Source organism: Mustela nigripes, chromosome 12 (genome assembly GCF_022355385.1).
Source record: "Mustela nigripes isolate SB6536 chromosome 12, MUSNIG.SB6536, whole genome shotgun sequence".
NCBI classification, from domain to species: domain Eukaryota; kingdom Metazoa; phylum Chordata; class Mammalia; order Carnivora; family Mustelidae; genus Mustela; species Mustela nigripes.
The window spans coordinates 75,550,229-75,569,757 of NC_081568.1; the positions used below are offsets into that span (position 1 = coordinate 75,550,229).

Sequence of the window (19,529 nt, forward strand, 5' to 3'; positions counted from 1 at the left end):
TCCACCTTTACTCTTAGTTTTTTAGCCTCATCTCCTATTGCCTTCCTCCACAGTCTGCTTTTAAAGTCCCGGCCATCCTAGAACTTGATTGGGATTTTTTTTTTTTTTTTTTGCCTCAGACCATATAAGTCCGTCAGGACCCTGAGGTGATCTCTCCTGCCTCTGAACATCCCCCATACTTTATTTTACTTTATTTCTCTTTATATTGCCTAAGTAGTGCTTTGCAATTGACCACAGTGCTTTTGAATCCATTACTTTATTTAAAGTTCACAACCTGTGTGTGAGGGAAGTAAGACAGGTGGGTCTTAACACAAGGCAGGAAGCTAAAGCTTGAGGAGGGAAGAGTGACTTGTCCAGTTTTGCAGTTCATAGAGTGGGGCTAATGCTCAAATCCTAAGCCTCCTAGAAGTTACCTCTAGCCTTTGTTTATTGTGCTGCTACTATCTACCTTTCTTGGTGTCTGAGTTTGCCCATAAGTGTACATTTGATTATCTCTTTCTAGTTGTCTGCAAGTTATTTGAAGTTGTGTTTTATTCCCTTGGAACATATATGTATATATGAGTGAGCCCATTCATATATTAAATACGTTGCAATTCAGTGTTCTCTTTCTCTGTAAAAAATCATTCTTCTGCTTTCTGAGCCTTGTTTCCCCTTTGTGTCTGTGTGTGTAAGTATAAGTGAGCTTACTTATTATAATAAACTAGAACTTTATATAATGAATTTAATTTCTGGGATAACTTTTCAGCAGTGCACTCCATATCCACAAGTATGCATTGCCTGTGAAGAGATTAAGCCTAGGGACGCCTGGGTGGCTCAGTTGGTTAAGCGGCTGCCTTCGGCTCAGGTCATGATCCCAGCATCCTGGGATCGAGTCCCACATTGGGCTCCTTGCTTCGCGGGGAGCCTGCTTCTCCCTCTGCCTCTGCCTGCCACTCTGTCTGCCTGTGCTTGCTCTCGCTTCTCTCTCTATGACAAATAAATAAATAAAATCTTAAAAAAAAATAAAAGAGAGATTAAGCCTAATGCTAGGCTACTGTGAAGTGATTTCACATTTCTCAAGTGTGTCCTGAAATTTCATATAATTGTACCTATAATTTTGTATATTGACTGGATGAGAACATGTATACCAACAAAAGCTGATATGAATTCAGCAACAGTTTTTTTTTTTTTTTTAAAGATTTTTTTTTTTTTATTTTTTATTTGACAGACAGAGATCACAAGTAGGCAGAGAGGCAGGCAGAGAGAGAGAGAGGAGGAAGCGGACTCCCTGCTGAGCAGAGAGCCCGATGCGGGACTCGATCCCAGGACCCTGAGATCATGACCTGAGCCGAAGGCAGCGGCTTAACCCACTGAGCCACCCAGGCGCCCTCAGCAACAGTTTTAATAGATTCAAATTTTATTCATTCTGTCATCAACATTTTTAAAAAGATTTTATTTATTTGCATGGGGGAGGAGAGCACAGAGGGAGAGAAGCAGACTCCCTCTTGAGCAGAGAGCCCGATGTGGGGCTCAGTCCCATGACCCTGAGATCATGGCCTGAACTGAAGGCAGACACTTAACCAACTGAGCCACCCAGGTGCCCTTATCAACATATATTTTAAAAACAATAGTACATACATATAGAACACATGTAGTACTCACTATAGGAAATGCTTGGTGTCCCTACTACTTAAAATCTTGGTAACTTCATGTTTCCTAGTTGGAAGTCACTATTCTACGGATTTTGGCTTTGTCCTACATCACTCATTGTTGACTTAGGAAGCTTCTTTTTTTTTTTTTTTTTAAAGATTGTATTTATTTATTTGACAGAGAGAAATCACAAGTAGATGGAGAGGCAGGCAGAGAGAGAGAGAGGGAAGCAGGCTCTCTGCCGAGCAGAGAGCCCGATGCGGGACTCGATCCCAGGACTCTGAGATCATGACCTGAGCTGAAGGCAGCGGCTTAACCCACTGAGCCACCCAGGTGCCCGACTTAGGAAGCTTCTTGTGAGAAATGTCCTACAGTGCCAAACGTTGGAAAAGCATTGCTTCCCTGAGTAGTAATTGCTTTATTTTCCTTTTAGACAGTGGGAAGGGCGCTTGGCTTCCTTCCTTGGTTAGAACATACAACTCTTGATCTCCAGGTTGTAGGTTTAAGCCCCATGTTGGGAGTGGAGTTTAATTTAAAGAAGCAAAAGAGGGATGCTTGGGTGGCTCGGTTAAGCTGCTGCCTTCGGCTCAGGTCATGATCCCAGCATCCTGGGATTGAGCCCTGCATCAGGTTCTTTGCTCAGCAGGGAGCCTGCTTCTCTCTCGCCTCTGCCTGCCACTCTGCCTGCTTGTGCATTCTCTCTCTCTCTCTCTCTCTCTCTGACAAATAAATAAATAAAGAAAATCTTTTCAAAAAGAAAAAGAAAAAGACGTAGAAGGTGGGACCTGTGCAGCTGACTTCCCATTTCAAACTGGCCTTTAAGAAGCTTAGAGCCAAAAACATCACTCAGTCATATAGCCGTATAGATCCTTAGGGCCAGCTTAAGTCTTCGTTTTATACTTTGATAGTGACTTCTGTTGTAGTTTTCTTGGTCTTGATTTTTTTCATTTATATTTTATCATCTTATTAATTGTGTTTCCCAAAAGGCAACTAAAACTCTGTGAAAATGAACGAACACTCTAGCCCTTCTATGACCAGCTATATCTTAGGACCTGGGTATATCTATTCTAAGTACTGATGCCTATTTGCATAGGTCTAGCTCTATATGCTGCATGTGAAACATGCTTAGAAGTCACAATTTATATAGAAAAGCCAAACCTAAGCATGCTATTTATTAGGAAAATGTAGTTTCATTTAATATGAATCACTTTCCTAAACTTCTTACACTGTCTGCTTAACCATATGTCAAAGAGTAGAGTGTCTCTTGTGGAAGCAAAGCCTTGTTGTTGATAATAACATGCCTCTCCTAACAGGTATGAGATCACTTCAGGCAGGGGTAATTTAAAAAATTCACACACAGAACTGGGAGGGCAGCTTCTTTTCCCCCCACTGTTTATCCTTTTGAGTTTTGTACCATGTGCGTATATCACCTATTCAAAAAAATTTATCAAAGAAGTTCACATTTTCAGTAGAAGTGTAAAAAAGTTTTGTCCAGCCTATTAGACCATGAGCTCCTTGAGACCAGGAAATGTGTTAGATTTATCTATTTCTGAACCTAGTGCAGTGCTTTATACATAGTAAGCCCCCAACTGGTGTGCATTAGATGTAAATTGGAAGGCAAGAGTTAAGATTTCGATAGGATCATGGCTAAAAGTTGTTAACTGTGGATGTGCCTCTTTAACTCTGCTACCTTTTTAGAGTGTAGCTGAGCGCAGCTTCCTTCTGTGAAATAAAATTGTTTTTTTATTGAAATTCATTAAAAGAATTTAAAAATGGGGCGCCTGGATTTCTCAGTCAGTTTAGTGTCTGCCTTTGGCTCAGGTCATGATCCCAGGGTCCTGGGATTGAGTCACCCATTGGGCTCCCTGATCCTCAGGAAGCCTGCTTCTCCCTCTCCCACTTCCCCTGTTTGTGTTCCCTCTCTCGCTGTATCACTCTCTGTCAAATAAATAAATAAAATCTTAAAAAAAAAAAAAAAGAACTTAAAAACAACTTAGTAGAGGGGGGCCTGGGTGGCTCAGTCATTAAGTGTCTGCCTTTGGCTCAGGTCATGATCTCAGGGTCCTGGGATGGAGCCCTGAATCAGGCTCCCTGCTCAGTGGGAAGCCTGCTTCTCCCTCTCCCACTCTCCCTGCTTGCGTTCCCTCTCTTGCTGTCTGTGTATGTGTGTGTGTGTGAGAGAGAGAGAGAGCGATAGAAAGAGAGAAATAAATAAATCTTTTTGAAAAAACCGACAACGTAGAATTTTTCCCAGTTATGATTTATTTATTACAGTGTGGGATTTTTCCATATGTGACCTCCAAACTCCTTTTCATCTCTTTTTGCAGATCTTTGTGGAATTTGATGGCTGTAACTGGAAGCAACACTCCTGGGTTAAAGTTCATGCTGAAGAAGTTATTGTGCTTCTACTGGAAGGATCTCTGGTATGGGCACCCCGGAAGGACCCAGTCCTTGTCCAGGGTACTCGAGTCTCAATCGCACAGTGGCCAGCCCTGGTGAGTGACTTACCGGCTTGGAACATATTTGGGCTTTACTCCTAAGATTTTATTTATAACTGTAACTGTGGTATTTATCCAACAGCTGAACTCTTTAGAATTCCCCAAACTCCAGGCTTATCCCTAACATATTTTTATTCTGAAGTTACTAAAGCAAAACTGGGAGATCTTTTCTCCTTTCTCTTCTGAAACTTACTTTGTTTTATTGAAGTATAATTAACATATAGTGTTTATATTAGTTTTAACTGTGTAATATAATGATTCAGCATTTCTGCATATTACTCAGTACTCATCATACCCATCATACTCATGGTAAGTATACTCTCAATCCTCTTTATTTTACCCCTGCCCCCGACCTCCCTCCCTTCTGGCAACCACCAATTTTTTCTCTGTATTAAAGTGTCTGGGGTTTTTGTCTCTTTTTTTCTTTGTTCATTCATTTTTTTTTTTTTTTTTTTTTAAAGATTTTATTTATTTATTTGACAGAGAGAAATCACAAGTAGGCAGAGAGGCAGGCAGAGAGAGAGGAGGAAGCAGGCTCCCTGCTGAGCAGAGAGCCCGATGCAGGACTCGATCCCAGGACCCTGAGATCATGACCTGAGCTGAAGGCAGCGGCTTAACCACTGAGCCACCCAGGCGCCCTGTTCATTCATTTTGTTTGTTAAATTCCACATATGTGTGAAATCATATGGTATTTGCTTTTCTGTGACTTGTTTCACTTAGCATTATACCCACTGAGTCCATTCATGCTGTCACAAATGACAAGACCTCATTCTTTTTTTATGGATGAATAATACTCCATTTTATGTCTGTGTGTGTTCTTAATCATTTATCTTTGGATGGACATTTAGATTGCTTCTATTTCTTGCCTATTGTAAGTGACGCTGCAAGAACCATAGAAGTGCCTGTATCTTTTCAAATTAGTATTTATGTTTTCTCTGGTTAAATGCATAGTAGTGGAATTAATGGATCATCTGATGATTGTATTTTTAATTTTTTGAGGACCTTCCATACTGTTTGCCACAGTAGCTGTAACAGTTTACATTCCCACTGACAGGGCAGGAGGGTTCCTTTTTTTCCACATCCTCACCTGTTATTTCTGGTCTTTTTGATACTATCCATTCTGATAGGTCTGAGATGGTATCTCATTGTGGTTTGATCTGCATTTCCTCGATGAGGAATGATGTTGAACATCTTCTCATGTGTCTGTTGAGCATCTATATGTCTTCTTTGGAAGATTGCCTGTTCAGGTCCTCTGCCCATTTTTAATTGGATTATTTGAGCATTTTTATGGTGTTATGTATTTTGGATATTGTAATATTATTACAATTAATATTATAATATTATGTAATAGATCATTCTGCAGATACCTCCTCCCATAAAGTAGGTTGCCATGTCATTTTGTTTATGGTTTCCTTTGCTGTGCAAAAGCTTTTTATTTTGGTGTAGTGTTGGTAGTTTCTTTTTGCTTTTGTTTTCCCTTTCCTGGGGAGACATAGCAAGAAAAATGTTTCTATGGCCAGTGTCAACGAAATTACTGCCTATGTTTTCTTTTATGGTTTCAGGTCTTAACAGCTGTTTAATCCACTTTGAGTTTATTTTTGTACTGGTGTAAGGGAATGGTCCAGTTTTATTCTTTTGCATGTAGCTGTAGTTTTCCGAATAGTATTTGTTGAAGAGACTGTGTTTTCCTTATTATGTATTCTCGTGTCCTTTGTCATAGATTAATTGATCATATGAGCTATTGCATGGGTTTATTTCTGGGCTCTTTATTCTTTTCAGTTGATCTTTGTGTCTAATTTTGTGCCAGTAGTGAAACTTTCTATATTAGATAATATTTGATACTTTGTCTCTAAAAAATTTTTTCACCTTTAGTGCCTTCTCCTAGTAAGGTTATGAAACAATGTAATCCTTAAAGTCTTTTCTTTCCATAAGAACTCATTATTTTCCCCCAGCTAGATAAAATTGTCATACAACATTATACAAGTTTGTGAACAACATGATAATTTGATGTACATATATATAAACATATATATTGTGAGATGATTGCCACACAGTAAGGTCAGTTAATATATCCACTGGTTCACATAGTTAATATTTGATATATGTGTGGTCAGAACTTTAAGATTTACTTTCTTAACAACTTTCAGGTATACATTATTGTTAACTTTAGTTACTGTCCTTACATTAGGCTCCCATAATTTATACCTGAAGATTGTACCGTTTCAACACCTTTACCCATTTCACATTTCCTCTGACCCATGGGAATCACCAGTCTCCACTATATCCCTGAGTACCTTTTTTTTTTTTTTTTTTTGTGGCTTCCACATGTAAATGAAATCATATCTTATTTGTCATTCTGATTTATTTCACTTAGTATAATACCCTGAAGTTTCATCCCTATTGTTGTAAGTGGTGGGCTTTCCTCCTTTTTATGGCTGAATAGTATTCCTATGTATGCACTCACCATGTCATTTTCCTTATCTGTTCATCTGTCACTGGATGCTTAGGTCATTTTCATGCCTTGGCTGTAGTGAATAATGATGCAGTGAATGTGGGGGTGCAGGTAATCTTCTGAAATTTCATTTTTTCAGGTATATACCCAGAAGTATATGATGACTGCAGCATCATATGATAGTTCTGTTTTTTTTTTTTATAAATTTTTTTAAAATTTTTATTTATTTATTTGACAGAGAGAGATGACAAGCACGCAGAGAGGCAGGCAGAGAGAGAGGAGGAAGCAGGCTCCTTGCTGAGCAGAGAGCCCGATGTGGGGCTCGATCCCAGGACCCTGAGATCATGACCTGAGCCGAAGGCAGCGGCTTAACCCACTAAGCCACCCAGGCGCCCCGATAGTTCTGTTTTTAATTTTTGGAGGATCCTCCATGCTGTTTTCCACAGTGACTGCACCAATTTACATTCCCCTTGATTGTGCACAGGGGTTTCCTTTTCTCTACCTCCTTGCCATCCTGTTAATATTTTTTTTTGTCTTTGATGATAGCCCTTCTAACAGGTGTGAAATAATGTCTCCTGGTGGTATTTATTTGCATTTCCCTAATGAGTAGTGATTGGCAGTCCCCTCCCCACTTTTTTAGAGAGAGAGAGCGCTCTTGGAAGTTGTGGGGGTGGACAGAGGGAGAAGGAGAGAGAGAATCTCAGGCATGTTTCATGCTCAATGCAGTGCTTAATGTCAGGACCCTGAGATTATGACTTGAGTGGCAATCAAGAGTCAGACACTTAACTGACTGAGCCTCACAGGAGCCCCTATTCAGCCCCTTTTTATGTACCTTTTGGCCATTTGTATATTTTTTTAAGAAGAATGTCTTTTGGGTGATTTCCCCATTTTAAAAATTGGACTATTTATGATTTTCCTTTGAATTGTATGAATTCCTTATATATTTTGGATATGAATGCTTTACCTAATATATGATTTCTCCCATTCCTTATATTGCCTTTTCATTTTGTTGGCCATTTCTGTGTGTAAGTTATTTAGTTTGTTACGGTTTTGCTTGTTTATTTTTGCTTTTGTTGTTTGTGCTTTTTTTTTTTTTTTCCCTGAGTAAGTTTTTGTTTTCTGAAGTCTGACAAAATAGTGCTGTTGGGCGCCTTGGTGAGTCAGTGGGTTAAGCCTCTACTTCGGCTCAGGTCATGATCTTAGGGTCCTGAGATTGAGGCCCACATGGGACTCTCTACTCAGCAGGGAGGCTGCTTCCCCCCCTCTCTCTGCCTGCCTCTCTGCCTACTTGTGATCTCTCTCTCTCTGTCAAATGAATAAATAAAATCTTTTTAAAAAAATAGTGCTGTTAGGTTTAATTCTGAGAGTATCCATTTGTTCATATCCTATTAGTAAAGTAAAGGCATAAATGTTTACTTTTTAGAAAAATCTGATTCTCCTATGGCTAACCAGAGTCCATAATATTCTAAAGAAATATATTTTACGTATTGATTATACGTATCATTATTTACTGTACTGTCTCTTCGTTTTTAAGGCCATTTCCAATTGAACTTTTATTTTATTTTATTTTAAGATTTTTATTTATTTGACAGAGAGAGATCACAAGTAGGCAGAGAGAGAGAGAAGCAGGCTCCCCACTGAGCAAGGAGCCCAATGCGGGGCTCGATCCCAGGACACTGAGATCATGACCTGAGCCGAAGGCAGCGGCTTAATCCATTGAGCCACCCAGGCGCCCCTCCAATTGAACTTTTAGAAGAAGCTCAAATGGACAAGGGCCCCTGGGTGACTTCTGAAGGCTATGAAACAGCAATATGAATTTACCCATGAACATTTATACCAGTGATTATTTTACAAGTCTCACTAAGATTTCAGGAGTTCTAGAGAAAATAATGGTGTAAGTGTTTATTCTGGGAATTTACTGTAATTTAGCCCTCTTGAAGCCTGACAAGATTAGTCAGATCCCTAGAGGGATTTAGGAATTTCTCATTCTTTGTGCCCTTTTTAGCTGTAAATAAGAGTATTGAGCTGACTTTCTGCTTCTAGTTTGTTCCTCTAATTATTTGTGGGGTAGATGCTGTGTTGGGAATGTTTTTAAGGACTTGTACTTTAGTTTATCTGTATTTACTGGGGGTGAAATATATTAATTTTGGGTATTTTCTCTGAAGTTAGATACGTGGCTGAATTGTTGTCTATTTTCTTGTACAAGCTCTAATCCATTTCTTGTCCTTTCTCTTTCACAGACTTTCACTCCCCTAGTAGATAAACTTGGTTTGGGTTCTGTGGTTCCAGTTGAATACCTTCTGGATCGAGAGCTTCGTTTCCTGTCAGATGCTAATGGATTACATCTGTTTCAGGTACTTAAACCAGTTGCTCTAGTCTTACTATTATTTTTCTCCTTGCTGGTTTTTTTGTTGATTATAAATATGTTGCCCCTTTTGTCTTAGCATTGAAAGAAGTACTTCCTCCCGATAATTCCCTGTGCCTTTTTTTTTTTTTTTTTTTAAGACTTTATTTATTTATTTGCTGGATAGAGAAAGAGAGCGCAGGCAGGGGGAGCTGCAGGCAGAGGGAGAAGCAGACTCCATGTTGAGCAGGGAATCCAGTGTGGCACTCAATCCCAAGACCCTGGGATCCTGACCTGAATTGAAGGCAGATGCTTAACCGACTGAGCTACCCAGGAGTCTGTGCCTGTACCAAGTTTCTGTGCTATCATGAAAGTTTATTCACTAGCCGAGGCTTGTTTCCTCTCCTACATACCCCACCCTACCCTGAAACTGCTTAAGATCACAGTCCTAAGGGTCTTCTCAAATGTTGGCTTCCCAGAGGTGGCTGCTTGTATAACTTAAGGATACTTAGGTCATTGGCGGAGAAGCTGGGAGTTTGGGCTGATTCCAAGCAGCATTAAATATTGAAGAGCTTAAGTTCATCTCTATTTACAAAGAAAGGGGTAAGTTAATAGTTTAAACAAACTAGCATCCAAGTTAAAGTTTCAGAATTTATGGATGTTAATATTTATTTCTTACTTGTAAGATTTACTGTCTGAAGATTAAAAATTAGGAGACTTCTAAGAGTTTTGCTGTCTTATTGAAACAGCCAAGGACAGTTTTTCCTTAACTGTGTTGTGTGAAATATTGATGATGATTTCTTTGTTGATATGTATTCCTCCCTCTCCAGGCCTCACTCCTCACTCCCTCACTCCTTGCAGTACTAGTACTTCTATGAGTAGGCACTCAATAAATGTTGGATAAATACCAAAATATGCCAAAAGATTTACATGGAATAAGATATTTTGTGGTCAGATATGTGTGAGAAACACTGACCAAAACAAAGTTTTCTTCCATGCCTTCTCAGAGCCTTTAATATACTATTGTGTATAGAAAGATAGAGTATATCATATTTCCTAAACCTGACTGATACTAGCCTCATTATTTTTTGCAGAACATCTCATGAGACTAGGGTTTTATAGAACATCCTTTGGCCACACTGGCATAGCACTCCTCAAGGGTATGATTTTTCTAATCTGGTTAGGAACTATTGCTATTCATTTTAATATTTGGTTGTTTTCTTCTTTTATCTTTACCAGATGGGAACAGATAGCCAAAACCAGATTCTTTTGGAGCATGCTGCACTGAGAGATACAGTTAATGCTTTGATTAGTGACCAGAAGCTGCAAGAGATATTCAGCCGAGGTAAGAACAGGTATTCTTCTGTCCCTGAATCCTGAATCAGGTATGTGATCAGTGTTGAGAGTGATAGAATGGGGAAGATACCATGCAACTCTAAACATTTGTGCTGCTTTTTGTGAGGAGAGTCAAGAGTATCCAATTAGCTAGATTTCTAGAACAGTTTGGAAAAATAAGATCTCACTCAGACCACTGTTTCCTCTTTAAATTAAGACATAATATCCAGTTTTGTTGTGAGTTTTGTTCTGTTGTTTTTTTCCCCCCATTTTTAAAATATTTCTGAAGGATAAACTTTGGGAACGCCTGGGTTGCTCAGTTGGTTAAGCATCTGACTCTTGTTCTCAGCTCAGGTCTTGATCTTGGGTCATGAGCTCAGGTCCTGCACTGGGCTCGTTGCTGGGCATGGAACCTACTTGGGGGAGAAAAAAAGGACAAATCTTGTACTAGACACAGTGTTAAGGTACTACGAGAGCTAGAGAATCTTTGCTGTTATTGAGCTCATTGTCTATGAAGTTCTCAAGGAGTAAAGACTGTAACACAAATAACAACTTAGACTGCAAGGTATGTTCGTAAAAGAAGGTGTCCACAGACTGATTCACCTTAACAACTTGTTATTTTTTAAAGAATGCAAAGGAGAGAATTATTAGCTTTTTCCAGTTCAGATACAGATTTTGCCTGAGATTCCACATAAAGAGTAGACGATCCTTTCCTTCATGTTGCACATCTACTCCTCTTCTTTCTGAGCCTCTTGAAAATCATGATTTTCAGTGAAATAGGGTCTTTGATTCTCTTTTGTATCTGAATAGGTAAAGGTAGGAAAACTGGTTTATTGGGGGAAGGAGAGTATCAGGATAAAGTGATGTTAAATAATCAAGGAAAAATATGGAGGCAGAAAGAATGTGAGGAAAAAATGGACATCAGAGAGAAGAAAGTTGAGTGGACAGAATGAGAGGTTGAGATGTATGGGAGTATGTATAGAAAAGCTGAGGAAACTTAATTATTGTTCCAAGAGATAATAATAATTTAAAATCAGTAATAATTTAGCTAGATAGTCTCAAATATATGAGATATGGAGATAAGAGAAACTGTCCTTCGAGAGAAACTATTCTTCTTAGAGGGCCAGCTGAAATTGCAGGATAACATTACCTGCTGATAAAGTAATAGCTTTTAAAACTCTGTGTTCCTAGGAAGACAAGTGCTATATTTGTTCAGACTATTATTAGTGCAGAGCCTGGAAACTTCATAAATTGAACTCTCCACCTACTGTTACTGAAAGTCAGCAGAGTGTAAATGATTATCTATTCCTATGGTTGCTTAACATACTAGTATACTCAAGTTACTGGCCTTCCATTTTTTTATATGTATATATCAGATCAGATATGTCTGATAGATTTTCTTACTACCCTAGTTTTTGTTTCTAAGTTTCCTTTCTCTTCCCTATATTACTTCTACAATGGGAAGATTGAGATAAAGTGAAATCAGATCTGGGAGATGCTAAGAAATCTCAAAAAAAACAGAATTTACAAAGATCACTGGGAAAAACTGTGTTTTTGTTTTTAAATTGCTGAGTATGGTAAATCTGAAATTGTTCATTTATTCATCTCCATAAGAGAACTGAAAATGCAAAATATTTACACCATATAGTTTTCCTTATGCTTTTAGAAACAATCATGAAATATAGCTTAGCCAAACATACTCAGTACTGACTGATCTCTCCTTTAGGTCCCTACAGTGTCCAAGGTCACAGGGTCAAAGTATACCAGCCAGAGGGGGAAGAAAGTTGGCTCTATGGTGTTGTAAGCCATCAGGACTCCATCACCCGTCTTATGGAGGTCTCTGTAACAGAGGTGAGGTTTTGATTAATTTCCTCTAAGATTCATCAATCCCTTTACGGAGGGTGGTGTAGAGGAAAGGAGCATTTGACTTTGTATTAGAAGACTCAGATTCTATCTCTGGCTCTTTCACTTAATGACTGTGTGACCTTGAGAAAGGCTGTTCAACTTTCTTAACCTCATTGTTCTCATCTGTAAATTAAGAGATAATTAGGTACTCCCCCAGCCCCACTTCAGCACTGTTTTGGGAACTGAGATTATATATTGGAAAGTTCTTTGAAATCTGTAAAACATTAACGTAAAAATGTGAAGTGGTATTGGCCTTATTTTATCATATCCATAAAGGTTACTAGTTTAAAATTCAGTCAGTGAGGATTTGCTTCCGTAAAAAAAAAAAAAGAATTGTTTCTAATGAAGTAAATAAAAATAAAGCATAGCATCTAGAGCTACCTGGGGAATTGTCTAGGAAAAACAACAGATGAGTGTTTTGAGGCAAACAGAAATGTATTCATGCTATCTTTGAATTGGTTTCAGATTTGCCCTTAGCAGTCATGTGTAATATAAGTGTAAATAATTTTACTTAATTCCTTACTGAGTTTTCAAGAATATTACTAATTAATCTTCATTTTAAAATGTGAGAAATAGGGGCGCCTGGGTGGCTCAGTGGGTTAAGCCTCTGCCTTCGGCTCAGGTCATGATCTCAGGGTCCTGGGATCGAGCCCCACATCGGGCTTCCTGCTCAGGGGGAAGCCTGCTTCTCCCTCTCCCACTCCCCCTGCTTGTGTTCCCTCATTCGCTATGTCTCTCTGTTAAATAAATAAATAAAATATTTTATAAAGAAATCAATAAAATGTCAGAAATACATATAAATAAAGTAGATATTGGAAAACCCTTTCCCCTAGGCAAATATCACTCCCCTCATTGGTAACTACCATTAATAATTTGGTATGTATTCCATATTCTTTGAAATATCTTGCATTTGTGTGTTGTAATATTTGCATGTTACAAATTTATGTGATAAGCATATGAGCCAAACGTTATTAATAGATGAGAATATAAAATACATAAAGTTCTATAATTTACCATTTTTACTTAGCTGTAGATTATCAACATCTTTCTATGTAAATATACATAGAAATTTGCCTTATTCTTTTAAGATAGATGCATGCTATTCCACTGAATGTGTATATTATAACTAGTTTAATCTAAAATTGATGGACATTTAAATCATTGCCAGTATTTTCAATAATACAAATAATGTGGTGAATATCCTTGAACATATATTATTATAAACTATTTTGCATTACTTATTGGAATAAATTTCTAGGTATATAATTGCTAGATCCAAGGATATGCATATTAAATCTGACCGGGTATCCTTTCAGCTGCTTCTCAGTATTTATAGTGTTTATTGATAGAGTGGTTCTTTTAATGATTTTTGGTTTTGTAGATTTTTTACTTTCTGATATGTACAGAATAGGAAGAGTATAGAGATGTAGAATTTGCAATTAATGTCCCTGAAAGAGACACTTGGGCCTTGAACTCAATTCATTCATTAATTTAACAAATATTTGAGTGCTCATAATATTCCTGACCTTGTTTTGGATGTTGTTATTCTGCCAGTGAATGACATAGTAGAGAACCCTGCTTTCGTGGAGCTTTCATCCTATTAGGGAAGTAGAAATAAAGAGATAATTACATGGATTAGAAGAATACATAATTAAGTCTTTGGACAATGCCTAAATCTTTTTTTCCCCCCTTTTTCATATTTTCTGCTATCCTTCTCCTACTTTAGAGTGGTGAGATCAAGTCTGTAGATCCCAGACTGATCCATGTGATGCTGATGGATAATTCAACTACTCAGAGCGAGGTATAGTAGTCGACTGAGTCTTTGATCAGACTCATGATCTTTCTTTATCTTGTTATGCAGATTCCTCGTGCGTGTGTTACCCATGGATATGCTTTGGGCTTCCACTCTGGCCACTGTACATTTCTTGCTCTCTCCAAGTCTTGTCTGGTTAAGAGAATATAGTCTCAAGAAGAAGTGTAGTTGGAGCAAACCCTTTTAATCATGGCTGTGTTGCCTAACCATTTTAGGATTCTACAGCCTAACTATTCGTTCAGGACAGATGTATTTGGTATATTTGAAAGATACAGTAGACAGCTAAAGCTGTAATAAGCAGTAGTAATATCTATTACCTGCCTAATAAGAAATGGAGAAGTTGCATCCTTTTTCTTTCCATTAAGTGGTGGTGAGCTCCAAGAAGTCTGAAATTTTGTATCCCAAGAAGAAATAAATCAAACAGGTGCCTAGCTAGTTCAGTGCTCAGCACACAGTGGATTACTCCTGTGATTCAGACCAACTCTTGGTTCATTCAGAATTATCATAACCCAAAAAAAGATACGTAATAAACCTGTGCATAAACCAATCAAGGAATGCCATGTGAATTTCTTTCATTAAGACATTGACAAGATAGCCATCTAGCCACATGTTCCTCGTAGTCTCTTAGCAGTTCTGTAATATTGTCGTCTTGGCCACTCCTGCTAAGTGCCTGGTTCTCATCTTTATCCGGTCATTCTTGACTTGATAAAACAGAATCAAGTTAGGAAAAGAAGAATCATGGTTAAATTTAATAGCTCTTTACTGTGTATTATATCACTACAACTAGGATATGTCTCTTGACTGTTTACATGACTAAAAATATCTTTTACTTTAATGGGTGTTGGGCCCATTTTTATTCCCTTTCTTATTTCTTTCATTCATTAAGTACCTTTTATATGACATGCACTGTTCTACCAGTCAGATATATCTAGAGAGTACTGGGCTCCATATCTTATGCTATCTACTCACATATGAGTAGCTCACCGGAAGTAGGATATACATACAAGTTAGTGCTCAGGGAGGTTGCAGTGAGCCGAGATTAGCAACTTGGCTGGATGGATAAGAGGTGAGATCTGTGGTTTTCAGGAGTAGATTGCCAAAAGTATGGGGGAAACAGAAGTAAATCTTGAGCTTGGTTAAGAACTATAGAAGAAAATTAAGGGAGAAAAGATGGAAATGAAGGCAGCAGAGGAAAAAAAAAAAACAGAAAAACTAGAACTGGCAAGAAATATAAAATTTGAGGAAGTTGCAGCTGTCAAAGCTATAATGCTACAACAAAAATACAGATTTTTACAAAGAAGCTATAAATATTCAGGCACACCAAGATTAGTTTAATGAAGTTGGTGAACATTAATGGCTAAATAACTGTGTCTCACTAGCTTATTGCCACTCCAACACATGTTATTGGAGTAAAACTATCTGAAAGTTACCTGAATGAAGCTTTAAAAAAAAAAGCATTCCTTCATAGTAGGATACTATTCTCATAATGTTCTAGATAAAAGCACAAAGATTGCTGGAGTGTTCTAAGCCACCTTCCTTTTGTTCTTGCCAGGAGAGGAGTTTATTTAGGGATAGGAATTGTGTCTTCTAATCTTCTCTATTTTTCAAGGTTGCTTGGCCTCTCAATTAAGGCACAAGTTAGATTTCATAAGATAGGCTGAAATTATTGGAAGAGCTAAAGGGGTTTGGCTGGCTGTTTGGTCTATGGTAGCCACCTGTTTTGCTTTCCTTTGTCTAACACTTTGAAATAAGTTCTGGAGATTGTTCAGATATTTATGGTGCCCACAAGAGCAATCCAGACCTGCCTATGTTGGACACACTTTTCCTTTGGTCACAGACACAAATGTTGGTCTTTCTATTCTTAAGTTGTCACCAGTTTTTTTAGTGACTTCTGGATAGAGGAGATTTTATATCTCAGTACTTGAAATGCCAGTTTCAGTCAAACAAGGATAAAAATACAAAATAAAGCAGATTTCTTTTTACACCAAGGGGCAAATGAGCTCCCATCCTAGCACTAATGGTCTTCTTTTGTAAACTAAATTCCACAAATCTTTCAAACCCTCAAAAAAAGCCCATTTGAGGAAGACTTTTATTTAAGGGAAAGTTCAACAAGTGAGTTAATCTCTCCTAACCATTATCTTGAATACATGTGTAAATTGAGTCATAGGAAGATTGGAGCTTTCTAACTGAGGGGATATCTTAGAGCTGGTGTTCCGAATGGAGCAATCTGCCTGCTTTGATTGTCTGCTTCTAGAGATGGGAAAGAGCTAATGGTTTATGGTTTTCACAGGATGGAAGGTTCCTTATAATAAATCTTTTTTGAATTTTGTTTTGTAGGGGGGTACGTTAAAAGCAGTAAAATCTTCCAAAGGAAAGAAGAAGAGAGAGAGCATAGAGGGGAAAGATGGCCGGAGGAGAAAAAGTGCTTCGGACTCTGGGTGTGACCCTGCATCAAAGAAATTAAAAGGAGACAGGGGTGAAGTAGACAGTAATGGGAGCGATGGAGGTGAGGCGAGCCGAGGGCCCTGGAAAGGAGGGAATGCCAGTGGAGAGCCAGGGCTGGATCAGAGAGCCAAGCAGCCACCGACTACATTTGTCCCCCAGATTAATCGCAACATTCGCTTTGCCACTTACACCAAAGAAAACGGCAGGACTCTGGTGGTACAGGATGAGCCTGTAGGTGGGGACACACCTGTACCTTTCACTCCATATTCTCCAGCCACAGGTCAAACATCTTTGGCCCCAGAGGTGGGTGGAGCCGAAAACAAAGAGGCAGGAAAAACACTGGAACAAGTTGGCCAGGGCATTGTGGCTTCAGCAGCTATGGTCAGTACCGCCAGCTCCACCCCAACCACGGTGAGGATCTCAGACACTGGCCTTGCAGCAGGGACTGGGCCGGACAAACAGAAAGGCGGCCGGTTACAGGCCCCAGGAGAGGTGAGTTGTTTCAGAGGCAGATTTGCAAGATTTGGGTTCATTTTCTTACCCTACTTTAATGTTAACACATTAAATAGCATCTAAAATGCCACAGGGAAGGAACATTACTGAGGTTTGCTTAAATTGTACTCTGAACAGTCCTTTACTGCTCGTTGGGCAAATGTGTATATTTTAATAACTTTATTAGCTCTTAAAAGTCACCTGAACAATTGCACTCATCAAAAACTGATTATAAAACCCAATTTAATGAGATGCTCAAATAGATCTGGTGGGGAATCTTTTTAATTCAATTATCTATTTAGTTCACATAGTGGTTGAGCCTCTACCAGGCCTATGAGAGGCAAGGTTAATGAATTATAGTGTTGGTAACAGTGAACACTATAATTAAGGCTATGTGAAAGCGACTATTACCATCCCCTGTTTTTAGTTCATAATTTTCTGTGATATTTTCCTTTGAGACTAGTTTTCTTTCCATGATTTGATATGGCCATAAAAGTTTCTTTTTTCTTTTTTTTTTTTTTTCTAACTTACTCTTTTTAAGCCTTACCTGGAAAATTTGATGGAATTAATCACAGTAGTCTCCAACTTACTATGTTCTTTTTCCAGTATACATGTTCCTTCCTGAAATGGAACTTCTGTTAAATACAAGTTAGCATCAAGTTGGCTACCCAATCAAATTTGAAACACTATCAAAATCATTTCTTACATTATGCTAGTCTTTTTTTTTTTTTTTTTTTTTTTGGAGACTGGCTGTTTCTTCAAGTTGGAATATGAAATACAAAGACAAAATACTAAATGGTTTTTTAAATTACGTATAGGAAACTACTGTGTGCTAAGTACTGTATATTATAAACAAAGAATTGAAATCCCCATTTGAAGGAGCTCACATCTTAAGATGGAATCATTTTAGGTGTAACAATGCCCAGTAAAACATGGCATATATATTTCACCTGACTCCTTCCTCTCCTGAAAGATGCAGTTTGTGAATCCTTAGTGTGCAGGGATGGGGAGGGAGGTGAAAGGTCCAGGCAGAAGAGGAGAAGGCCTATAAAATGGAAATTTCACACTATTCATGGTTTGTCCTCTATTGACCAGCATTCCCAAGATAACTAGGTGAGGATCTTATGTGGATTTCCACTGTGTGTAAGTCATCAAATTAATTAAAATCCAGTTCACGTCAAAGGCGATGTAGATGTAAAAGGGGGATTACAAAGTAGACCACATTTTATATGCTGCAGGAGGAGACACACTGATGCTATTATTCTTGGGGTAGCAAAGCTGAATAGAGGAAGTTTAGAGTCAAAGGGCATTTTCCAAACAGGTTGGAGAAGTTTCTGTGACTGTACCAGTGATTTTGGTAATGTGTCGACCTAAGTATTGTCCTGGGATCTGATTTAAAAGTACAGAAATGGAAATTTCCACTGTGAAGTCAAATCTAAAATAGGGACACAGTCCCCAGGAAACTTCTTGCCCTAAAAATTAAGGTGAAATCACTTTGTCATAACTTTCTTACAAGAAAAGGATTTAAAATTTAATCATTTAAAGGAAAGTAAAAGGCCATTTTTTTTCATTCATGTGTATATTTTTATTTATTTATTTATTTGACAGACAGAGATTACAAGTAGGCAGAGAGGCAGGCAGAGAGTGGGGAAGCAGGCCCCCTGCTGAGCAGAGAGCCCAATGTGGGTCTCCATTCCGGGACCCTGGGATCAGGACCTGAGCCGAAGGCAGAGGCTTTAACCCACTGAGCCACCCAGTTGCCCCAGTGCATTTTTTTTTTAAGATTTTATTTATTTGAGAAAGGACGAGTGAGCAAGAGAGCACAAGTAGGGGGATTAGCAAAGGGAGAGAGAGAAGCAGGGTCTCCCCACTGAGTAGGGAGGCCGAAGCAGGACTCAATCCCAGGACCCTGGAATCATGACCTGAGCCAAAGGCAGATGCCTAACCGACTGAGCCACCCAGGTGCCCCAACACTTTAGTGCTTTTAAAAGTTTATTTATTTATTTATTTATTTATTTTTAGCAACCTAATTTTTTTTTTTTTTTAATTTGACAGAGAGAGAGATCACAAGTAGGCAGAGAGGCAGACAGAGACAGAGGGGGAAGCAGGCTCCCTGCTGAGCAGAGAGCCCGATGCGGGGCTCAATCCCAGGACACTGAGATCATGACCCGAGCCGAAGGCAGCAGCTTAATCCACTGAGCCACCCAGGTGCCCCTAAAATTTTTTTTAAAAATATGTCATGCATGGGGCACCTGGGTGGCTCAGTGGGTTAAGCCTCTGCCTTCGGCTCAGGTCATGATCCCAGGGTCCTGGGATCGAGCCCCACATCGGGCTCTCTGCTCAGTGGGGAGCCTGCTTCCCTTCCTCTCTCTCTGCCTGCCTCTCTGCCTACTTGTGATCTCCGTCTATCAAATAAATAAATAAAATCTTTAAAAAAAAATATGTCATACATGTAAACCTGGCGATTCACAGACCTGTACCCCTGGGGATAAAATTATATGTTTATAAAAAAATTTTTTTAAATGTCATGCAGCACTTCTTTTTAATTTTTATTTTTTAGATTAATTTATTTCAGAGAGAGAGTGCCTGAGTGTGGGGAGGGGCAGAGGGGAAGTA

General features: G+C 38.7%; 1 protein-coding gene across 2 annotated transcripts in view; it reads left to right on the plus strand.

Moving 5' to 3' along the window:
* KDM3B (lysine demethylase 3B) overlaps positions 1 to 19,529 on the plus strand; it is a 70,150-nt gene that overhangs the window by 12,910 nt on the left and 37,711 nt on the right. The window contains exons 2-7 of one of the 2 annotated variants that reach the window (XM_059417656.1): positions 3,957 to 4,124; positions 8,820 to 8,933; positions 10,163 to 10,268; positions 11,985 to 12,109; positions 13,890 to 13,964; positions 16,314 to 16,913. In XM_059417656.1, coding sequence (XP_059273639.1) covers positions 3,957 to 4,124; positions 8,820 to 8,933; positions 10,163 to 10,268; positions 11,985 to 12,109; positions 13,890 to 13,964; positions 16,314 to 16,913 — 1,188 coding nt within the window. The remainder of the gene's footprint in view (positions 1 to 3,956; positions 4,125 to 8,819; positions 8,934 to 10,162; positions 10,269 to 11,984; positions 12,110 to 13,889; positions 13,965 to 16,313; positions 16,914 to 19,529) is intronic. The other variant, XM_059417657.1, reaches the window with a different exon arrangement.